This window comes from Dendrobates tinctorius, unplaced genomic scaffold (genome assembly GCF_039654945.1).
Source record: "Dendrobates tinctorius isolate UK_male_01 unplaced genomic scaffold, ASM3965494v1 ptg000232l, whole genome shotgun sequence".
Taxonomy (NCBI): domain Eukaryota; kingdom Metazoa; phylum Chordata; class Amphibia; order Anura; family Dendrobatidae; genus Dendrobates; species Dendrobates tinctorius.
In genome coordinates this window covers 12,103,583-12,124,738 of record NW_027361899.1, presented here as the reverse complement: position 1 = coordinate 12,124,738, position 21,156 = coordinate 12,103,583, and the positions used below count along the sequence as shown (strand labels likewise).

The 21,156-nt window shown below is 47.4% G+C and overlaps 1 protein-coding gene across 1 annotated transcript in view; it reads right to left on the bottom strand.

Moving 5' to 3' along the window:
• The window catches only part of LOC141060149 (uncharacterized), a 77,766-nt gene that overhangs the window by 29,700 nt on the left and 26,910 nt on the right, over positions 1-21,156 (bottom strand). The window contains 7 exon segments of the mRNA XM_073556427.1: positions 6,803-6,890; positions 7,416-8,289; positions 9,782-9,839; positions 14,079-14,176; positions 14,292-14,370; positions 14,499-14,666; positions 14,779-14,916. Of these exon segments, the coding sequence (XP_073412528.1) occupies positions 6,803-6,890; positions 7,416-8,289; positions 9,782-9,839; positions 14,079-14,176; positions 14,292-14,370; positions 14,499-14,666; positions 14,779-14,916 (1,503 nt within the window).

Below are 21,156 nucleotides of genomic sequence, written 5' to 3'. Positions count from 1 at the left end.
TTTTACCCATATTGTCAATCAAACCATACAAAACAGAAATGTTCCTATGTCCGGGTACGATCTATCCACAACACCAGCATTGTAAAATATAGCACATTCCCATCAGTTACCTGTACCGTATTGTAACCAGGGATTCTACAACCTCTCATAGGTTTTAGAATTGCCTCTTTTAGCATATATCCTTTCCTCCAGCCGGATGATACAAAACACCTGTTTCACAAACTCTCTCCCAGAAGGTGGTTCTTTCCTGATCCATTCCTCACAATCAGCTTCCTTGCTACATATAGTAGTCTGGCTATAGCAAGCTTTGCACTGTTAACAATGTCAATTTCCTCCACATATCCCAGTATGCAGACCAGTGGGTTTTTGGGTATAACCCTTCCGTAAGCCCCTTCTATTCTGTTAATGACATTAAACCAGAACGCAGATAGCCTGGGACAAGTCCACATCATATGAAGGATTCCGGCATCAGACCCCCCACATTTTGGACAGTCAGAGTTGTCCCTCAGCCCCAGTTTAAACAGAAGGGGGGTACGTTACACACGATGGATCACATAAAGGTGGGACAACCTAGCTGGTTCACTCAGTGAGTTTGGGGACATATTCCAGGACGCTGTCCCATACCTCGTCAGTCATCGTCCCAATCTCTCCTTTCCATTTGGATCTTGCTTTAAGTGGGAACTCGTATGCAATATATGTTTGTAGGTGTTAGAAATTACCCCTTTTGTAAGTCCATCACCACCACATATATAGTCCAACACTATGTCAGATTGTATCTGCAGGTTTCTGGAAAGTTTTTGAGCCGTAATGGCATGCCGTACCTGACAGTAGTGGTACCATTCAGAATCCGGCAACTGAAACTCACTCTGTAATTGCACAAACGGTCTCAGCTCCCCGTTATCCATAATTTGAGACAATGTCAGCCCCCTACGTTTCCAGCCTTCCAAATTTCCGAATCTCTGGGAGGTTACTATTATCCCATATAACTGTGAATCTAGTCAACCCGGTCACCCCTCTCACCCTCTTTAGTCTGTTCCACAGGTCTTGTAAGAGTCGCAGAGTGGGACACCCGTCTCCCATTACACCCATCTTCTAGGCCAAGTATCAACGGGCTACTATTTAGTACGTATTCCAGCACTCCTCTGATGACGCCTGCCTTCTCTTGATTAGACCACCCTCTGAGATGTTGACTTTGGGCAGCTGAAAAATACAGTTCTGGATTTGGTAGTGCCAGTCCCCCCTCATCCTTTGGTCTTTGCAAGGTTTCAAGCCTTATTCTAGGTTGTTTCTTACCCCATACCAAGGCCCTAAACAGTGAATTCACCACTCCAAACCTTTTCTGCGGTATCCAGATTGGGGAGTTGTGTAATATATATAAAAGCTTGGGCATTAAAACCATTTTAAGTAGATTAATCCTTCCCACCACCGACAAGTGTAATTTGTTCCAAGTATCCACCTTAGTTCTTAGAATTGCCAGTAGAGGTACTAGATTAGTATTAAGGGGTCTCCCCTCTCTCACAGACCGCTCCCCACGGTCTCCCCTCTCTCTCACAGACCGCTCCCCACGGTCTCCCCTCTCTCTCACAGACCGCTCCCCACGGTCTCCCCTCTCTCACAGACCGCTCCCCACGGTCTCCCCTCTCTCACAGACCGCTCCCCACGGTCTCCCCTCTCTCTCACAGACCGCTCCCCACGGTCTCCCCTCTCTCTCACAGACCGCTCCCCACGGTCTCCCCTCTCTCTCACAGACCGCTCCCCACAGTCGCCCCTCTCACAGACCGCTCCCCACGGTCGCCCCTCTCTCTCACAGACCGCTCCCCACGGTCGCCCCTCTCTCTCACAGACCGCTCCCCATGGTCGCCCCTCTCTCTCACAGACCGCTCCCCGCGGTCTCCCCTCTCTCTCACAGACCGCTCCCCGCGGTCTCCCCTCTCTCTCACAGACCGCTCCCCGCGGTCTCCCCTCTCTCTCACAGACCGCTCCCCGCGGTCTCCCCTCTCTCTCACAGACCGCTCCCCGCGGTCTCCCCTCTCTCTCACAGACCGCTCCCCGCGGTCTCCCCCCTCTCTCACAGACCGCACCCCACGGTCTCCCCCCTCTCTCACAGACCGCACCCCACGGTCTCCCCCCTCTCTCACAGACCGCTCCCCACGGTCTCCCCCCTCTCTCACAGACCGCTCCCCACGGTCTCCCCCCTCTCTCACAGACCGCTCCCCACGGTCTCCCCCCTCTCTCACAGACCGCTCCCCACGGTCTCCCCTCTCTCACACAGACCGCTCCCCGTTTGTAGAATTTATATTCTGGCTTCTGCATTCACTCTCATGCACTGTCCTTGCACAAACTCTTTGCACTCCATCCATCCCTCTCTTCTATGTAAAGCACTCACGCTCTTTTCACAACCCTAAACTGCACAGATTCATTCACTCCCACCATACAACACAAGAGACACTCTCACAAATCATTTAACCATCTGCTCACTCTCTCTATTCTCCTTGCCACATGAGATATCTCTCCCATCTCCAGCCCTTATTGTACTAGTTAGCCGAACCTCTCCTCTTACACTCAGAAACCCTGCCAATCTCATTAATATTCCCTGAATGCCTTTTGTCTTTTTTAACTGTTCCCTTTGGAATTCTTGCTCACCGTGCAATAAACTCTCCTACATCCATGACTTTGTCCTTTCAAATTCCCTTAACCTTCTGGATTTTACTGAAACCTGGATCCAGCAGTCAGACACCACCACCGCTGCTGCTCTTTCATATGGTGGCTTACATTTTCACATAACCCTAAAGTTGAGAGCAGACAAGGTAGAGGTGTTCGTCTTCTATCAATCATATATAGTTTTCAGGTTATCCCCCCAGTACACCCACTTATCTTCCCTTCTTTTAAGGTCCACGTTGTCAGAATCTACATCCCTTTCCCCCTGAGTGGCGGTTATGCATCGCCCTCTGGACCCCTCCCGTCAGTTCCTTCATCACTTTGCTACCTGGCTTCCACATTTTCTTTCCTGTGACATCCCCACCCTCATCATGGGGGACTGTAACATCCCCATTGGTTTTCCCCTCTCCCCATCTGCCACTCACCTTTTATCTATAGCTTCCTCCTTCAGCCTTTCACAGCTTACTAACTCACACATGAAAATGGAAATACGCTGGACCTGATCTTCTCCCGGCTCTGTTCTGCTCATGATTTTACTAACTCTCCCGCTCTCTGACCACAACCTTCTTTCATTCTCTGTCAGTAACTGTCACCCCACTCAGGACATCTCCACTTTCCACACTTATAGAAATAGTGTGAAATGAACATCTGCCGGTGGGCGGCTCAGCCAATGAGCGGTGCCGTGCAGCTTTGGCAGCTGAGCCAATGAGCAGTGCCGCGCGGGATTTGAATCCCCCGCCAAAGCTGCGCGGCGCTGGATTCAAATCCCCCGCCCTGCCGGCTGAGCCAATGAGCGGTGCCGCACGGGATTTGAATGCATGCATAGTCCCCTCACCCCCCCAATCCTGGTATGCATGGTCCCCTCACCCCCCAATCCTGATATGCATGGTCCCCTTACCCCCTTATCCTGGTATGCATGGTCCCCTTATCCTGATATGCATGGGTCCCCTCACCCCCTATCCTGGTATGCATGCTACCTCTCACCCCCCTATCCTGATATGTAGGGTCCTCTCACCCCTATTAAACTGCACACATACATTAAAAAAAAACAAAACAAAAGCATTTATACTCACCTTTCTTCCCTGTGCTCCAGTGCTGTCCCGATCTTCCGGAGGCTGGGGGAGGAGCGCCGGAGTACGCGCATGCCCATACCACGCTGTCTGGCACCATATTGCTGAAGGCACACTGCAAATGTGTTTTCAGTAAAATGGGGCTGGATAGCGCTATTCCGACACCGCACTCCTGCTCCCCAGTCTCCTCCCGGTCAGGTAAGTATGTAAGTAAGTAATCCGCCGACTGAGCCAATGAGCGGTGCTGCACGGGATTTGAATCCCCCGCCAAGCCTCAGCCGGCGGGCGGTTCAGCCAATGAGCGGAGCCCCGCGGCTTGACAGGGGATTCAAATCCCGGGCGAAAACGCTCATTTGCTCAGCCGGCGGGGGATATGAATCCCGGCCGCCATATCGGAATACCCATAACTTGAGTGCAGTGGTCTAACTACAAAGTTATGGGCCCAGTGCGAACTTTCAAATGGGGGCCCCCCCATGCCAAAATGAACGCACATCTCCGCTCCATCCACCTCGTGCGCGCGCGGCTCCGCTCCGTCCACCTCGTACCCACTCGGCTCCACCTCATACACACGCGGCTCCGCTCCGTCCACCTCGTACCCACACGGCTCCACTTCATACACACGCGGCTCCGCTCCGTCCACCTCGTACCCGCGCGGCTTCTCTCCGTCCACCGCATACACACGCGGCTATGCTCCGCACACCCTGTACACATGCAGCTCCGCTCCATACACCTCATACACACGGCTCCGCTCCGTACTGTACACACACGGCTCTGCTACATCCACCCTGAGTGTAAACCCCTCCTGACACCACACACAAACTTCCCCTCATCCAGCACAATGACAACCAGCATAACAAGTCCTGCACATAGGGAGGCCCCGATCATGTGACCCACTGACTCCTCCCCTCCTGTGACCTCATCACAGGTCCTGTGCACACAGAGCAGCCAACGTCAGGCCAATTGCAGCCTGGCAGCCACGGAGCTGCACAGCCAATGAGCGGCTGCAGCTCCGCGATCGGGCCCCTACGACTGCGGTAGATAGCCCCTGCTTGGGTGTTGCAATATGGCGGTCGGCTCTGTTACAGCTTCCAGTCGCGGTGCGTTGTGCAAGTGCCAGAAGCTGTGACAGAGTTTATTGGTAAATTATATATTAGATGTGTGCTATTAACATGTAGAAATTTATGAAGAACGAGATGGTGGCCCGATTCTATCGCATCGGGTATTCTAGAGTCTCTGTTAAAATAAAAAATAGTGATATACTCACCTTCTGACGGCCCCCGGACTCTGTCCCGCCTCTCACCACGCTCCCGGCATCTTCCGGTCCCAGTAATGCTTAGCGTGAAACACCGCTGATGGCGTCGCACTCTCGTGAGAGTGACGTCATCTCCGGCTCTTCTCGCTAAGCATTACTGGGACCGGAAGATGCCGGGAGCGTGGTGAAAGGCGGGACAGAGTCCGGGGGCCGTCAGAAGGTGAGTATATCACTATTTTTTATTTTAACAGAGACTCTAGAATACCCGATGCGATACAATCGGGCCACCATCTAGTGTATTATACTCCTGTTACACCCGGAGCTGCTGTCACTGTTCTGTTGTTTCCTAATGTATTGTACTCCAGTTACTCCCAGAGCTGCAGTTACCGTTCTGCTGTTACCTAATGTATTGTACTCCAGTTACACCCAGAGCTGCAGTCACTGTTCTGCTCTTACCTAATGTATTGTATATGTACAGGACTGTGCCTGTGTAATGAGCGACGCAGCAGTGATGCCTTTAACGGCTGTAATGTGCCTGTACAATAAGCAATGCAGCCGTGTTGCCGCGATGACTAAGCGACTGTCGCTGATTGGTCGCGGCAGTTAGGCCGCGAGCAATCAGCAAGGCGGGATTTCCATTACAGACAGGCAGAATTAGACAATTATATAGTAGATTTGCAGTCATCATTGGCCCCAATCTCCTCCTTCTCCCCCTCCTCTTCTCTTTGTACACTGCCCCTCTTGCACAAACAATCAGTAGATTTGGTTTCCAGTACATCTCTATGCTGACGACACCCAATTATACACATCGTTGCCTGCATTACTACAAAACACCAGTGATTGTCTGACCGCTGTCTCCAACATCATGTCCTCCCTCTATCTGACACAATCTGTCAAAAATTGACGTCCTTGTGTTTCCTCCCTCCACTAACCTACCTATGTCCGACATTGCCATTTCCGTGTGTGGTTCCACCATTACTCCCAAGCAACATGCCCGCTGTCTTGGGGTCATACCTGATTCAGATCATTCCTTCACTCTCCACATCCGATCCCTCATCTGCTCATGTCATCTACACCTCAAAAACATTTCTAGAATTTGATTTTTTCCTACCTTTGACAACTAACTGGTCTACCTCTTTCTAAACTTTCCCCTCTTCAATACATCCTGAATCCAGCAGCCAGGATAATATTCCTGTACAGCAGCTACACTGATGCCTCTACCCTGTGCCAGTCGTTGCATTGGTTACCTATCGGATATAAAGTTCAGCATCACTCTCACCCACAAAGCGCCCAACGCTTCAGCACCACCCTACATCTCCTCCTTCATCTTAGTCTACCACCCTACCTGTGCCCTCCATTCTGCTAATGACCTAAGACTAGTATTGTGAGGAAAGAGGGAGACAATATAGGGTGTTATCCCACAAATACAGTAAGCGGTTTGACAAAAAACTGCTCACCTGGTAGTAGGTATTCAAAGCACGTATAGATAAGGGCTGCTGCAGATCCACAAGTCGGTCACCGACTATATGAAACAGAGCTCTGCAAAGGAATACGTTTAGTCCGCGCTGCCTAAATGATGAAATTCCAGGTTAATAAAGTTTGACAGTGGTTTATTCTATGTGTTTCAAGGTTTTTTGCAACCTCCTCTTCAGGAAATACCTCCTGGGGAAAACATAGAGATTAAGAAGGGTTGTTCAAGTATTGTCTGAGTAGTGGACAGCCCCTTTAAATCTGCCATCTAGTTGCTGAAATATGGGCCTTTTTATTTGGTGCAATGTTTTATGGTCTTTACCTCTGGGATGGGGCAGACTGGTAATTATACAGAGCATCCTAAAGACACAACCAAAGAATCTTGAGTCATCCCCCCTTGTAAAAACCGGCACTCAATAAAACGGCCCATATCACTGGAACTGTATGGCGGTAAAAAAAATAAAAAACAGAATACTGAAGGGAGCAGTATTGAACTAATAATAATATAATAATAAATTTTATTTCTATAGCGCCGACATATTCCGCAGCACTTTACATTTCGGAGGGGATTTGTACAGACAATAGACATTACAGCATAACAATAATCACATAGATCATAACAAATACCAAGAGGAATGAGGGCCCTGCTCGCAAGCTTACAGTCTATGAGGAAAGAGGGATACACGAAAGGTGGACCAGCCATAATGTTAAGTGTGCAACAGTACAGACACAGAGGGCTAATGCATGCATAAAGCATGTGGGAACATGATGCGGGGAACCTGGTTATGGTAAAACTTTTGACTAGTGACAGGTCCCCTTTACACATTCAGGAAATCCCGACGTCCAACCAAAAAGATGGAAAATGAACTCCTTTTATAGCACTAATGTCTCACTGTAGTAAATCCTACAACAAAGCTCCACACCTTAAACATTTCCTGGAATTTGAACAGTGAGATGGTTTTTACTATTTATGAGTTCGCTGATGTCTAACAAGATCTGATCTGTAGACAAAAGATTTATCACATTCTGGACAGGAAAACGGCTTCTCCCCTGTGTGAGTCCTTTGATGTCTTACAAGATCTGATTTGTGGGCAAAATTTTTCCTACATTCTGAACATGAGAACGGTTTCTCCCCTGTGTGACTTCTCAGATGTCTAACGAGACAAAATCTGTGGACAAAACGTTTACCACATTCTGAACACGAATATGGCTTCTCTTCTTTGTGAGATCTCTGATGATGTTTAGCAAGAGCAGATTTCTGGCCAAAACTTTTCCCACATTCTGAACACTGAAATGGTTTCTCTCCTGTGTGAATTCTCAGATGGTCCACAAAATGTGATTTGTAACTAAAATCCTTTCCACATTCAGGACATGAGAATGGCTTCTCCCCTGTGTGCATTCTCTTATGTGTAACAAGACTCGATTTCTGTCTAAAACGTTCCCCACATTCCGAGCATGAGAACGGTTTCTTCCTTGTATGAGTTCTAAAGTGTTGCCTAAGATGTGGCTTCTGACTAAAACACTCCCCGCATTCTGAACACGAAAATGGCCTTTCGTCCTTGTGAATTCTCGCGTGCAAAGAGAGCTTACATTTCTTTTTAAAATGTTTTTCACATGCAAATATTTTCCCCTGCCTATGTCCATTTCTTTGTTTGCCAATCAGTAATTGATTAGATGGACGTTTCTTGTGATCAGCGGTATTGGTGGGCAGAACTCTGCTGTGAAACACTGCGGGTACATTCAAAGTTACAGATTCATCTTGCGTTGTCTTGTTGTCCTCTACTTCATTACAAGGAGATAAATGGAGGTGTTGATTGGAGGCTCTTGTCAAGTCGTCACCTGAAAAAGTAAAAGAAAAACTTACTTTTCCCTCCAAAAAATTAGATTTTTTTATTTTACTGGAGCTGTGCGAATTGTAATTAGTTCTGTTTACCAAAGTCCAAACCAGGGTTTGCCATTGTATCCTAGCCATCCTATGCATCACACCGGGGGTATATGTTTTCATATAACACTTTCTGGCCAGTATATTTACGATACTTGCTTCTGATCACCAGTTCCTACCACAGCGCTTTACAGACATTATCATCACTGTCCCCGATGGGGCTCACAATCTAAATTCCCTATAAGTATGTATTTGGAATGTGGGAGGAACCTGGATCCACGCAAACATGGGAAGAACATACAAACTCCTTGCAGATGTTTTCCTTGGTGGGATTTGAACCCAGGACCCCTGCTCTGCATGTGACTTGTATCCTGCATTTTCACCGGTTTTCCCCTCTGCAGGCTCCAAATTTCAGTTGTATCTGAGCTAGTAGGTGGAGACTAGCTGCTAAAATATCTCCCATACACATCACACACAGATATAAGGGACTCCTGCTTTTCATTCCCTTTTTAGCATCAAGAGACAAGTAGTGACAGCATGGAGGACTAAATATAGCAGTACTAACTGGTGTAGATGTGAATCCAGCACTAGAGTGATGTAAAAGACTTATTAGAAAGGTCAGCACAATCTTTCTATGCCTCTTTGCTCGTCTCCGTCACATTTCCATAGAGTATAATTTTATTAGTCAAATCACACCTCACTGTGCTGGCAGTCTGTCTTATTTTAGCAAGACAGATTTCAGCAGGTTTTTGTTTTTTTTCAAACTTGATGGTGATGTTACATGTCTCTGTCAGTGGTTGCCTAGCAGCTGTAAAAATGTCAACCATGGACATACTTAGCGCAAGCTACTCAGTTTACCAAATCCCAAGGGTCGCCCTGTTTTTCACCCTTTAACCCCCGTACAGCGATCTCAACTAACACAGGTGCCTCCTGGGCCGGGTCCACAGAGTCAGCTACTGGCAGGTGGTGTAGGCTGGCAGGGGGAGTCACGTAGCCGGGTCAGAACCAGGAGGACAGTAGGGTACAAAATCAACAAGCAAAAGAATGGTCATGAAATGGGCCGAGGTCAGACAACAGGGATACAACAAAACGAGAGGTAAGAGCTGAGATCATAGGACTGAACTAGATTAGATAAAATTATATCTGGCAGCCTCCAGCAGTAAGCTGGGAGCTCCAGAAGAGTGCGGTGCTTTCCAGTGTCCCGAAGCAGGGAGTTGATCATTCCAGCTGGACAGCACTCACACCCTTTTTGCCAGACTTGGCCGCACTTATCTTTTGCTCTATATATTGTCTATGATGGCGCTGGAGACAGCGGAGTACAGCGCTCGCCATTGACAATAATTCTACACAATAATTAATGGCAACAATAATGTTTGTAAAGACATTTTTTCCAAACTTCCCTTATGTAAAAATAATTACATTCAAACAGGGTTTCTGAAAAGCTCTTACCGGTCACTGACACTGATGCGAGTTTTTTGAGTCCATTCATCATTCCAACAGAACTTTCCTGCAAAAATCCAACATTGTAGACATAATAAAAAGCATAAAGAATCATAGTTTATCTTACGGACATTTCAAAAAACAAAACTAGAAAGCAAGAACTAAATTCCCTAAAGGATTATGGATCTGCTCAAGTGTTTGTCAGGACACACAGAGCATCGCAGCTATGAGAGAAAGGTGTCAGGACATTCAGTGCATCACAGCTATGATAGAAAGGTGTCAGGACACAGAGCATCGCAGCTATGATAGAAAGGTGTCGACACAGAGCATCGCAGCTATGATAGAAAGGTGTCAGGACACACAGCATCGCAGCTATGATAGAAAGGTTTCAGGACATGCAGCGCATCACAGCTATGACAGAAAGGAGTCAGGACACACAGAGCATCACAGCTATGATAGAAAGGTGTCAGGACACAGAGCATTGCAGCTATGATAGAAAGGTGTCAGGACACAGAGCATTGCAGCTATGATAGAAAGGTGTCAGGACACAGAGCATCGCAGCTATGATAGAAAGGTGTCAGGACACGCAGAGCATCACAGCTATGATAGAAAGGTATCAGGACATGCAGAGCATCACAGCTATGATAGAAAGGAGTCAGGACACACAGAGCATTGCAGCTATGATAGAAAGGGGTCAGGACACGCAGAGCATCACAGCTATGATAGAAAGGTGTCAGGACATGCAGAGCATCACAGCTATGATAGAAAGGTGTCAGGACATGCAGAACATCACAGCTATGATAGCAAGGAGTCAGGACACACAGAGCATTGCAGCTATGATAGAAAGGGGTCAGGACACACAGCATCACAGCTATGATAGAAAGGTGTCAGGACACACAGAGCATCGCAGCTATGACAGAAAGGTGTCAGGACACGAAGAACATCGCAGCTATGATAGAAAGGGGTCAGGACTAGAGACGAGCGAACATTGTTGGCTCCCTCCTTATTCTGCAAGCTATAGCGCTTACCGGAGACGCTGCCTTGGGAACCCGGATACCAGGAGTGTTGCCGATAATCAGCTGTTCGGCGCCACCGCTGCATGTGTCGTGGCTGTGTGACAGTCACAACACACAGGCTCTCCATGCATGTGTTGTGACTGTCACACAGCCGCGACACATGCAGCTGTGGCGCCGAACAGCTGATTATCGGCAACACTCCTAGTATCCGGGTTCCCAAAGCTGCGTCTTTGGTAAGGGCTATAGCTTGCCGAATAAAGAGAGAGCCAACGATGTTCGCTCATCTCTAGTCAGGACACGCAGAGCTTTGCAGCTATGATAGAAATGAGTCAGGACACGCAAAGCATCGCAGCTATGATAGAAAGATGTCAGAGCATAGCAGCTATGATAGAAAGGTGTCAGGACACGCAGAGCAACGCCGCTAGGACAGAAAGGTGTCAGGTCACGCAAAGCATCGCAGCTACGATAGAAAATGGTCAGGAAATGCAGAGCATTGCAGCTATGATAGAAAGGTGTCAGGATACTCAGAGCATCGCAGCTATGATAGAAAATGGTCAGAAAATGCAGAGCATAGCAGCTATGATAGAAAGGTGTCAGGACATTGAGAGCATCATAGTTTGAGGGGTAACGAGCTGTGTAGCCCAGAAATCTTAGCCCCTGGAATTTATATGTATATGACATGTACCATCTAAATAAACATGACAGAGATATTTCTTTAAAAGAATCTGTCTGCAGGTTTTTGCTATATTACCTGAGAGCAGTACAATGTACTGGTGAAAGCCTGATTACAGCGATGTGTAACTTACTGTGCATCTTGCTGCAGTTTTGCTAGAATCCTTATGTTCTCTGCTGCAGCAGTGCTTAGAATGCTGAGCTGTGTATAACCCCCACCCACATCACTGATTGGGAACTTCCTGTGTATTCTGTACATTGTCAGCAAGCTGCCAGTCAATAGTGGGGGAGGGGATTACACGGATTAGCTGGACTGCTGGCCTCATGAGATGTAGTTCTACAGTGATAATCTCCTGATGATAAAATACTCATTGTCTTGAAACTACAACACACAGCCTAATAAGTGACACATCCCTGGAATCAGGCTCTTATATCCTATATTACACTGCCCTCACATTAAATAGCATAAACCTGCTGACAGATTCCCTTTAACACTAGTGGCCCTATTTCAACAAAATAATATGACCCGTCTCACTATAAAAAATATTGAGGAACATAAAGAGTTTAAGGTGAATCAACCCTCCTAAGCCGTCAATATGGGCATGCCGGTCATAGGAAGCTGAATAAACTGAGACCTTGCTATCTGTAATCTGACTGCAGATAAGGTTTTTCTTAAGATGTAAATGAGCTGCTAAGATCTCTGGGAGGGACACAGATCTTCTCGGGAGTCTGCCTCCAGAGCTTATTTTAAAAAGATCCTTTAATCAAATACAGTATGTCATATAGAACTGGACACATGATGTAATAACCGCTGCAGAGCAGAATAAAATGTGTTGTTTTTTTATTTAATCCGTTCTTTGCGGAGACATTAGCAATCAATCACTGGGGGCTTGTACTTCTGCTACCTGTAGTACTTGTCCAATCATGAGCAGGCAGCAACATACGAGTGGGAGAACGCACCCCCCAACGCAGCATAGGTTTCTCTGTGTGTTCCTCCTCCTCAATCATCGTGCTGCTTGTGACGATTGACAGCGCTCCAAGCAGCGCTGCCTGGATCGTATAGTCAGCCCTGCACACTAACAGTGGAAGAGCCAAGAGCTCACTGAATGGCAGAGTGTGTGCGGGAGCCCTCTGACCTCCATGTCCTGTCTGCAGTGAACAGCTCTGTCCAACATGTCAGACACTTGGCATAGCTGTCCGAGATTGGTGTAAAAATGACAAAGTTCCGGAAAAGTTTAGCAACATTTTTTTTTCTAAATGTCTATGGTAAGTTGCAATTATTCTTCAAACTGGTTAAAGGGAATCTGTCACCGGAAGCTGGCGGCCTATGTAAATGGCCTGTGTCCGGTCCGATGGGCGGTGTTTCTTCTTCCTTCTCCACCCCATCCGTGGCCCCCGTCCGCGATCTTTGCCGGTATTGGAGAAGTTCAACATCATAGTTCGCGTGTGCGCAAAGCAATCTTACTTTGCGCACGCGCAGTATGCTTTGCTCAACTGCGGGCAAAGCCGAAAATCATTACTGCGCATGCGCCAGTACACTATGTCCCGGAAATATTTCGCTGTGTTCGCTGTGATTTTCGGCTTTGCATACTGCGCATGCGCAAAGCAAGATTGCTTTGCGCACGCGCGAACTATGGAGTTGAACTTCTCCTATACCAGCAAACATCGCGGACGGGGGCCACGGATGGGGTGGAGAAAGAAGAAGAAACACCACCCATCGGACTGGACACAGGCCATTTACATAGGCCGCCAGCTTCCGGTTACAGATTCCCTTTAACTGTACTCTTGACCGTACATTGATGATGTGTCTACGAAATGTGTTTTTCTACATTGTAATTAGAGGCCGACACCCGAGTGTCCACAAGTGACTGGAATCGCGTCGTATTACGCTGTATTGTGCTCAGCCAGCATTTCTTTGTCTATCTACTTATGACATTTATCTGATTGATTTTGTTGTCTCCAGTAAATTGTATTTCTGTGAAAAAAAAGTGAGAACTGCTGATGGGGTCTTGCTTGTACAATACAGATTGTGAAGCATTGCTACAGGGGAACACAGCACGGCGGCCAGAGGAGTTTTCTAGAAATTTTCATTACATCAGTCTATAGAGGATTTACACAAATCTCATTTCATCTACCTGATGATCCAGGTGGACATTTTTACTGACTGTTGTGCACACGGCGTTGAATGAGCGCTGCGCATACAGTATAAGTGGAAGCAACTTCCTCCTCCAGACACAGCAATCAGCTCTGCTATGGAGACAGGAGGCTGTAACTGGGGCGAACATACAAGCTCTAGTTACAGGGGAAATAAGATACACATAAAATGTACTTAAATGTTGTAATGCCCCTTCTTAAAAGTTTTTGCATGAAAAAAACGGAATGTTTGGTCGTGAACTACATAAGGTGATAATTTGGCTTCCAATTTCTGCAGATCACAATCTGGTTGAATATTTATATTTAAGCAAATAAGAGCAGATTTATACCAGAGCTAATAAACGCTCATCACTGGGGGCCCCAGGTGCCAGACCTCCTTATGTGATATTGAGGGTATAGATCATCACAATTATATGCCAGGACAACCCCTTCATCTACAGAGGGTTTATAGGTATCTCATCTACCTGATGATCCCGGGGGACACTTTCCTCCTTCTCTGGCCGATCCTGGGAATCTAGAGGACTGGGACATCTCTCCGGGGGATTTCTCGGACTGGATCCATCTATAGGAGATAACCGCAGTGACTGAATACATTGTCTATATGTGATGAGCAGATGATGGGGAATCTAGACAACTCTCAGACCTGTTCTCTACACCCCAGGAAGGTCTCCTCTTACCCGGAGATGTGATGGACCGGTGATCCTCCATCATGGCGTCCTTGTACAGATCCTGGTGTCCTTCAATATACTCCCACTCCTCCATGGAGAAATAGACGGTGACGTCCTGACACCTTATAGGAACCTGACACACACAATGACCCGTCATTAGCAGACCCCTCCCCCGGCGTTACTGTATAATGTCCCAGCATTCCCGGCAGCGCTCACCTCTCCGCTCAGCAGCTCAGTGATCCTATTGGTCAGTTCTAGGATCTTCTGCTCATGGATCAGTGAATGAGGTGGAGGCTCGGTGATGTCACTCGGGGTCCGGCTCCGCCCTCCTGACACACGGGGGGTCACACTCTCCCCAGACGACGTCCTCACTACTGTGTGATCCTGTGTATGGGGAGACGCCGATCACTACACAGAGGCCAAGAATCCTTCACCTTTCCCGTCATTTCCCTGCTTTATTCCTAGAGATCAGAGTGATGTGATGTGAAGATCTCACCTCTCCAGTGATCCAGTAGATTATCTCCAGGGTGAGGTCTAATATCCGAGCCGCCATGTGGTCTCTGTCCGGCTCCATCCTCGGGGGGTCACTGATGGAAAGAACCATTAAGGAAAAAGAGTCCTGAACATCAGGAACCTGAGGGAACAAGGAAGAAATTTGCATTTGAAATAACATAATACATAAAGAATAGTAACTAGAATGTCCTGGCCACTTTTTAACATACCTCAAATCAGGAAAAATAAAATAAAGCATTACGTATCTTTTCTTGCCTAGTTTCTTTTGTGCATAGAGTCCTAGACACAATTCCTGGTGTCAGCAAATGTTAGGACCTTATGTGTCAAGTTCCAAAAGGGTATTGTATGGCAATGTTGGAAGTAACCATTTACTTCGGGGAGATTAAATGTATTTAAATGGACATAACATCAAAACCATAAAGTCTGATTAGCATATTACTGTCTTGCCTTTTAGAACCACTCAGTGTGATGGAGACGCTGCTCTTCGGGGGTGGTACGTCACTGACCAGGAGGTGGTGGCTTGCTCCTTGCTACTTATAAAAAACAGTCCCTGTCCAAGCCTTATCACAAACTAGACTGCAAGGTGCAAGTGATGTCAAAGAGTGAGCATGGGGAGCAAGGAGAGGAGGAAGCTTCTCAATGTCACAGGCTACAAGCTGTGTGGAGAACGGGAGGGAGAGAGTCATGGCAGCACAAAAGATGGGAAAGAACATACAGGGAGCACAGAACAAGCCTTGACAGTGCATGTGTATAGATATGTCTTGTTCTGAGCAACTAGCCTACAGTTTCACAGCTTGTTTGTGGCATGTCACAGCTTTGTGCCTACCTCTCACTCTACACTCCTTAAAGGGAATCTGTCACCTATTTTTAGCCCTATCAGCTGCCGGCACCGCCATCAGGGGCTTATCTGCAGCATTCTGTAATGCATTCTGTAATGCTGTAGATAAGCCCCCGATGTAACCTGAAAGATAAGAAAAACTAGTTATATTATACTCACCCAGGGGCGTTTCGGGTCCAGTTTTGGTCCGATGGGTGTCGCGGTCCGGTCCGGCGCCTCCCATCTTGTAGTGGTGACGTCCACTTCCCATTGCGACTCTGGCGCAGGCGCACTGCCATCGGACGTCTCTGACCTTTCCCGGCGCCTGCGCACTGCAGGACTCTGCTCTGCCTGCAACAGGGCATGTCAACAGGGCAGAGCAGCAGTGCGCCAGAGCTGCAACGGGAAGCCAAGAAGAGGACCTCACAGCTGCAAGATGGGAGGTGCCGGACCGGACCGCGACACCCATCGGACCAAAACCGGACCCGGACCGCCCCTGGGTTAGTATAATATAACTCGTTTTTCTTATCTTTCAGGTTACATCGGGGGCTTATCTACAGCATTACAGAATGCTGTAGATAAGCCCCTGATGGCAGTGCTGGCAGCTGATAGGGCTAAAAATAGGTGACAGATTCCCTTTAAGGAGTGTAGAGTGACAGGTAGGTGGGTCGCCCTCCCAGGGCTGTGGGGTACTCAGTACCGGGCTGGTCTCTCAGAGGGGAATGTCACAGCAGCGGTGACCCGGTCCGTGGTCCTGGGCGCCCATGTAAAAGGGATGAAGTGATGGAATAAAGTTTATGAGTGAATGATTCGTGACGCCACCTGTGGTGTTCGGTAATGAAGATGTTAAGCCGACGCTGCGGACAGATCCTCTGGGACAGATGGTGGGGTGCAGCAATGATGGTGTAGCCCTCCACAGGCAGGGCTGTAGTCCCAGGGCAGAATAGATGAAGAGGATAGGTGTTGCGGAAGAGGGTGTAGTGTTTGGTACAGAGATGTAGCAGTGCTGGAGAGTTTGCAGGAAGAAGGCAAGGACACAACAGGGTGCAGTTTCTTTACCTTTACTTTGCTTGGCAAATACAGTCCAGGGTCCAGATTACAGATGGCACAGGAGCTGGCTAGCCTGGAAGCAACTTAGGAATCTCTCTAGGCAGATGGGTTGTGTAGTCTCCTTCCTAGCGCTTAGTTTTAGGTACTTGCAGTACAGTGTTAAACTGAAGTTCCACTTGCTTATCCTCTTTAGAAATCCCTCGTATGGCAGACAGCTGTAGCCTTTCTCTTCTGGCTCACACGTCGCTGATGTGCCTCCGAGTCCTATGTGGGAATAGACCATTTACAGCTTCCTATTCCTCCGATTTCTGTTGCAGGAACATCAGTATCCATACAACCTTGGAGATCGGGCTCCAGATCAAGCGCTATAGCTGGGAATGAGCCTGAACTCTCTGCTCAATCTCCCAGCTCTTCTCCTCATGTCCACACACGTTACCCTCCTCACACGAACTCCTAATTCTCCCTTCCTGGCCCCCAGAGAGCAGTTCTTCCCCCAGTTTTTGGTTCAGAGCTCCCTCTGCTGGCCTGGAGTGGGAGCTGTGTTATGTGTTGCAATTAACTGCCAGAGGGACCCTTTATTGCTTCCAAGCATGACATCACACTCCCTAGGTGGAAGGCAATGCCACTGTGGCAACCATACCCCTGGGGGCACCACATTCCCCCTAGTGCAATTCAGTACTCCCGGACTGAAGAAAAACATGTAAAACATAATAAACAATTATAAATATAACAAGATTTCAAAAATGAAAAATTACAAAAACCAAAGCTCAAAAATAGTCCTGATGACGATTAGTCCAAGCGTCAATGTCCATGGTCCAATTCCTGAGCAAGTTGGTGAACTATTTACAAGGTTGTTTTGGCCACACTTAGTCCTGTGGCCCAATTGTCCATCAAAAACAAAATAAAATATCCAAAAAGTCTTACAGAGTCTCTGTAGGCACAAAACTTGAAACGTTGCATATTTACAGATTAACAATTACAAAACGTATCTATATGCGGAACCTTAAGGGTGGAATGCCTTGGGTACTACGGACAGACCTACGTAGCACTGGTGTTGTTGGGGACCTTACTGGTTGCCTTGTGTTAACTACTGGTGTAGTGTGAATTGTACTGGCTACTTTACTGTTGTTTCTGCATAGCACAGGGATGCTAGATTTCCTAGGACCACTTCTACTCACTGTGGGCATGACAGATTCACCACTGGCAGGGTGAGAATTCTCCTGTTCCACTGCTGGTGTGGCATCTGCTACCTGTACTTGCTGGTTTTCAGAGTGGTCTTGAGTCACTTCTTCTAGCACTACCATTTGGGGAAAGGTCAAAACTGGCACCACTATGGCTTGATTCGCTCTAGTCCAATTTGCAGGGAATTCTCTGAGTATAGTGCTGACCTTTTCTTCTTGTTCTTCTTCTTCTTCTTCTTCTTCTATGGGCTGAAGGTTGTTTTGCTCTTCCATTCTGTCCTTTAGTTGGTCAGGGCACAGTTTCAGATGATCCCTCAACAATGCTGATGAGGTTTCTCCTCCATCCTTACTGATAAGGCACACTTTGGTGTTGTCAAAGTTTGATGGTAAGACGATGTAGGGTTCAGCTTCCCATTGGTCATCCAATTTATGAATCCTTCTTTTTCTCTTTAGGACTTGTTCTCCCGGTGACAAGGGAACTGCAGGTGCATGTTGATTAGAGTTCTTTTCTTGTTTTTGTCTTGCCTGAGCTAGACTCTATTCAACACCCTCTTGTACTCTACGGTACTGTTGCTGCCGTTCTGTATCCCAGTCAGCATCTGGTGATGTCACCTCAGGTGTAAGGACTCCCATATCCAAATCAATAGGCAACTTGCCAGACCTCGCTCCCATTAGGTAGGCTGGAGTGCAGTTGGTGGAATTCACAGGAATGTGATTGTAGAGGTCTACCAGATCTGGCAACTTTTCTGGCCACAGATTCCTCTCCTCCAAAGGCAAGGTCTTCAGTAGATCGATCACCACCTGATTCATCTTTTCACACATGCCATTGGTCTGTGGATGGTACGGTGTTGTCCTGATCTTCTTGCAACCGTACAAGTTACAGAATTCCTGGAACACTTCTGCCTCAAAGGCTGGACTTTGATCTGTAAGCACTCGCTCGGGATATCCGTGTGGTCGACAAAAGTGCTGTTGGAATGCTCTGGCTGCTGTCCTGGCTGTTTGATCCTTGACAGGCACGACTACTAGGAATCTCGAGTAGTGGTCAACGATGGTAAGAGCATAAACGTAGCCTGAGCGGCTTGGGACTAGCTTCACATGGTCCAGGGAGACCAACTCAAGTGGTTGTTTGGTTATTATTGGCTGCAAAGGAGCTCGCTGGCTGTTACGGTCCTACCTGCGCAGGTTGCATTGTCCACACTCTCGGCACCAATTTTCAATGGCCTTCCTCATACCAGCCCAGTAGAATCTCTCCCGGAGCAAAGCCTCCAACTTCTTCCATCCGAAGTGTCCAGCTCCATTGTGGTATGCTTCCAAGACCATTGATGCCTCTCTCTTTGGGACTACCACTTGCCAGACCAACTCATGAGTACAGGCATTGATGCTCCTCCGGCACAGCTTTCCCTCATAGATGAACAGCCTGCCTCTTTCCTTCCACAACTGCTGGGTTTCTTCAGGAGCATCTGGACCTGGGCGTGAGTCAGCTTGTGACAGTAGCTCCTTTACCAGGCGGACTGCGGGGTCATTATCCTGAGTTTCTGCCCAGTCATGATGGGGCAATGGATTTAGGGTGACCTCTTTCAAGCCAGACCGTCTGTTTCTCACTCCTTGAGCATGCTTGGCCGCAAGTGGTCGGTGGAAGGAAGGTAACTCTATTTCTTCAAGAGCCTCAGGGTCTTCTCCTGCATCTGGAAGATTAGGCATCCTGGACAGCACATCAGCATTGGCATTCTTGTGCCCCGCTCGGTACTTGATGATAAACTCATAGTTAGACAGCCGAGCCATCCATCGCTGCTCCAGTGCACCTAGTTTGGCAGTTTCCAAGTGAGTCAACGGGTTGTTGTCCGTGAAGATGGTAAACTTGGCTGAAGCTAGGTAATGCTTGAATCGCTCAGTCACAGCCCAGACTATGGCGAGGAACTCCAGTTTGAAGGAACTGTAGTTGTCAGGGTTCCTTTCAGTGGGACGAAGCTTCCTGCTGGCGTAGGAGATCACTCTTTCTTTTCCATTCTGTACTTGTGACAGTACTGCTCCCAGTCCCACGTTGCTGGCATCAGTATACAGAACAAATGGTTGGTCATAATCTGGGTAGGCCAGAACTTCATCTCCTGTGAGAGCCATTTTCAGTCGAGTGAAGGACCTCTCCATTCCATTCAAATGTAGGACTCTTCTTTCTGGCTTTCTTGGGCTGGCCCACCAGAAAATTTTGCATCTCTGTCACAATGAGTAGTTATAAAAATCACATAACATGACAATTCTAAGCAGCGACATCGATATGAGTCTTTATGGTGCTTGATGCCATGGCAAGGAAACACATTTTAATCTCCTCTGAATACCCCTTTAAGCATTGCATTACAATTTACAACTATAGATACACCATATAAATGTACTTATGGGTATATTGAAATTGTAACACCAGGAATGAAAAGTTGTGATATTATGGAAAGCACATGATGGGAGATACAGTATGTTAATTATATAGAAACTATGAAAAAATGGAGACCGCATTTTCAAAACAGCTTGATTTATTTAGTCTGGAGTATGAGTGCCCTGAGCAGCTGCAGACCCAGATCACGTCCCAGATGTTCTCGATGGGAGACAAATCTGGAGACGCTGCAGCCATAGGTGCACGTTCAAGCTATGCAAGGTGCTCACAGTATTACAGTAAAAACAGCTCCTGAGACACTTTGGAGAAATGAGCCGTCTGCATGGCCTAAACCTGCTCTCATGGCATCTCCAGACTTGTCTCCATCTCCGGACTTGTCTCCATGGAGCACATCAGGAAAGTCATTGGTTGGTGATTACACAGGAGCTGCCAGCAGTGGATCTTGATGATTTACCCAAGTGCATTCTGCGGCAGAACCTTCCTCAGACGACCATTAATAACCTCAGTGAACGCAGCTGAAGCGACGGGATTTCTGCATGTGGCTCAGACTCCAAGACTGAATAAACAGATGTTTTTTGGGGTTTTTAAATGTTGATTCCATTTCATTTGGAGATCAGTAACTTGTCTATTTATCCTGTGATTTCCAGAATTCCACAACTTCTCCTTCTTGTATACTGTAAGAAAACAGGAGGTAAGGTCCTGGATGGCAGATATGTGTCACCGTGGTGTTTGGCCTCGGTGATGTAAAGTCTTTACTACTAACACTAGGTTACTGAGAGAGATCTAATTTGACTGGATTTTGGGTCCAGGATTTTGGAACAACCAAAAAAGTCTGGGTGGGAAAGGTTGTTCCCATAATCGAGTCCAGGGGTTAAGGCCTAATAACAGCAGCTTTGTTTGCTCAGAAGCATGGATTTGTGCTGGAATTGA